We start from the raw sequence: 2035 nt of genomic DNA on the forward strand, positions 1-2035 counted from the left end.
TCTATATCCCGTCAATAGAACAGAAACTATAAAATAATTATTAGAAAAATTCTAAATTCGGTTCTACATGGCATTATCTCTGTCTTCCTGGTTCTATGTCGTCTTTTCTTCTTATTTCCTTTTCTCTTTCAACTTCGTTTGATTGTATATATTTTGTTAGGGGTTTGTTATGCTTTTTAAATTAGTTTTTTACTTGGGGGGCCTCGGTTGGTGTCATGGAGGTAAGAAAAAAAAGAAAAAAATACTCCTTCTCCACTACCGGCCCAGTTTTTGTTAGTGTGATTATGAGCCTGTTGGGGGGAGGAGAGTTGCCGGTTGAGTCACGGGGGGGAGGGCCCCTCTGCCGCCACCTGCAGGGGATTAGATGTGAGTGTGGGCAGAGGGGATTAATTTTCTTCTACATCTTATTAACAATAATAATCAAGATAAATATTAGCTTTTTTTGACATTCAATTGCTCCTCCTCTTTTCCACCAATCGTCTCCGGCTACGCCTCCCTACCCGTTTTTTTTATCCTCTAGGTCGTCTACCACTTTCGCCCACGTTCAAGCTGGCGCGCCTTCGGCACAATGTCAAGCAAGTGGAGCTGGCACTCTCCCTACGTCACTGCCTTGTGACGCTACCTCACTCGCCAATGCTAACGCGTACATGCTGCTTCTTGCAGCGAGCAGCCCCCCACCGCCTGCCGCTGAAGTTCCAGAAGCCCCACTGAGCGCCCCTTCAGAATGTGGCGATGTAGTTGCCGTCTTAGATCCGTTTTTGTATCTATAGTTGCACGGCGGAGCATGAACGCCTGTGTCTTGCTTAGTTTCTTACTGTCAGTTCTCGGTCATAAAGCTAGCTAGCCAGCCTCTCACAAATTAATAAACGCCTAAATGAACGAGGCGGAGCGCTGCGCAAAAAAAAAAATGGTTATCTATTTCCGAGCGGAGGTAGTATTTAAAAAAAACAAATGTCTTGCACGTTACATTTGTAATCTTCCAAAAAGGACAAGAAAAGTCTACCTAAGGTAGCATTGAGAGCTTTCGTTGCGGGTGGGTAACTATACTATCATTGGTCGAGCCTTTATTTCTAGAACCTCGACAATACTTCGATAGTAGTCGCAAGCCTTTCTCGGCGCCAAAGGAGTCCACAGATCGGGCCCAATTTCGACGAGGTGTTTTCAGCTATTTATCCTGTTCAGGTAGGCCAGATAGCCGTTGTACACCGGTACGTATTTTTCCTTTTCCGACACTTTCAGCAAGTTCGCGATTTTGTTCAACGAGTGGCCGTTCTCATTCCACTTCTTGTACACGTCGTCGGCCGTGTCGAAATCTGCAATGATTTTCTTGGCCAATGCTTTTACTTCCCCTTTTAGCGTCAGATGATATCCTCGCTCTTCCATACTTTCTTTTCGCTCTCGAAGAAATCTTCTGTCGACGGCATCGACGTTCAGTGCTGCACCGAGTGAGTGGACGAGGAGTGATGGCTCCATTCTCGAGAGCTTGGTCTGATCGGAACTCGTAGCCGCGTTACAGGTCACAAAATAGCTGATGACCATCGATGCTGACAGAATCAAGTACAGACGCATTGTTTACAGCGCTTGGACAAGTAAAGCCTTCTGTCGAAAAGGCAAAATGAGGATGCCACCGCTGGAGTTACCGGAATGGCAAGAACTACATGTATCTCTTGACGGTCTCTTCTACTGTAAACCGCACGTTCAGAAGACATGTGACAATACAGAAAACTAACGTTTACGCCGTATTACGACTCGTTAGGGACTAATCAACGGTACAGCAACAGCACAAAAAAGGTAGACAATTTCAAAGTCAAGATAAAAATTTCAAGATTTCGATGAAATTTAACATCCTCGGCCGGAGTCCACCACAGCTTCTGTACAAGTATTTCTGCAGCGCTACAGGCAACAGAACCATTGTTTTTCTAACCGTTAGCGAGGCTGGAGTCCAAGCGCCAATACACGCTACAAATTGTATCATGTAACTCACCAAGTTTTGTCAGAGAACAATAGGTACGAATACAAACCAAATTAAATCTGC

General features: G+C 45.0%; 1 protein-coding gene across 1 annotated transcript; it reads right to left on the reverse strand.

The window, feature by feature from the left end:
• Positions 1–1161: 1161 nt before the first annotated feature.
• PITG_22089 (secreted RxLR effector peptide protein, putative) lies at positions 1162–1569 on the reverse strand (the record flags this gene model as incomplete). Its single annotated transcript, XM_002894653.1, has 1 exon — positions 1162–1569. One exon carries the CDS (start codon positions 1567–1569, stop codon positions 1162–1164), a length of 408 nt encoding a protein of 135 aa, XP_002894699.1.
• Positions 1570–2035: the final 466 nt, after the last annotated feature.

This window comes from Phytophthora infestans, genomic scaffold (genome assembly GCF_000142945.1).
Source record: "Phytophthora infestans T30-4 supercont1.1810 genomic scaffold, whole genome shotgun sequence".
Taxonomy (NCBI): Eukaryota; Oomycota; class Peronosporomycetes; order Peronosporales; family Peronosporaceae; genus Phytophthora; species Phytophthora infestans.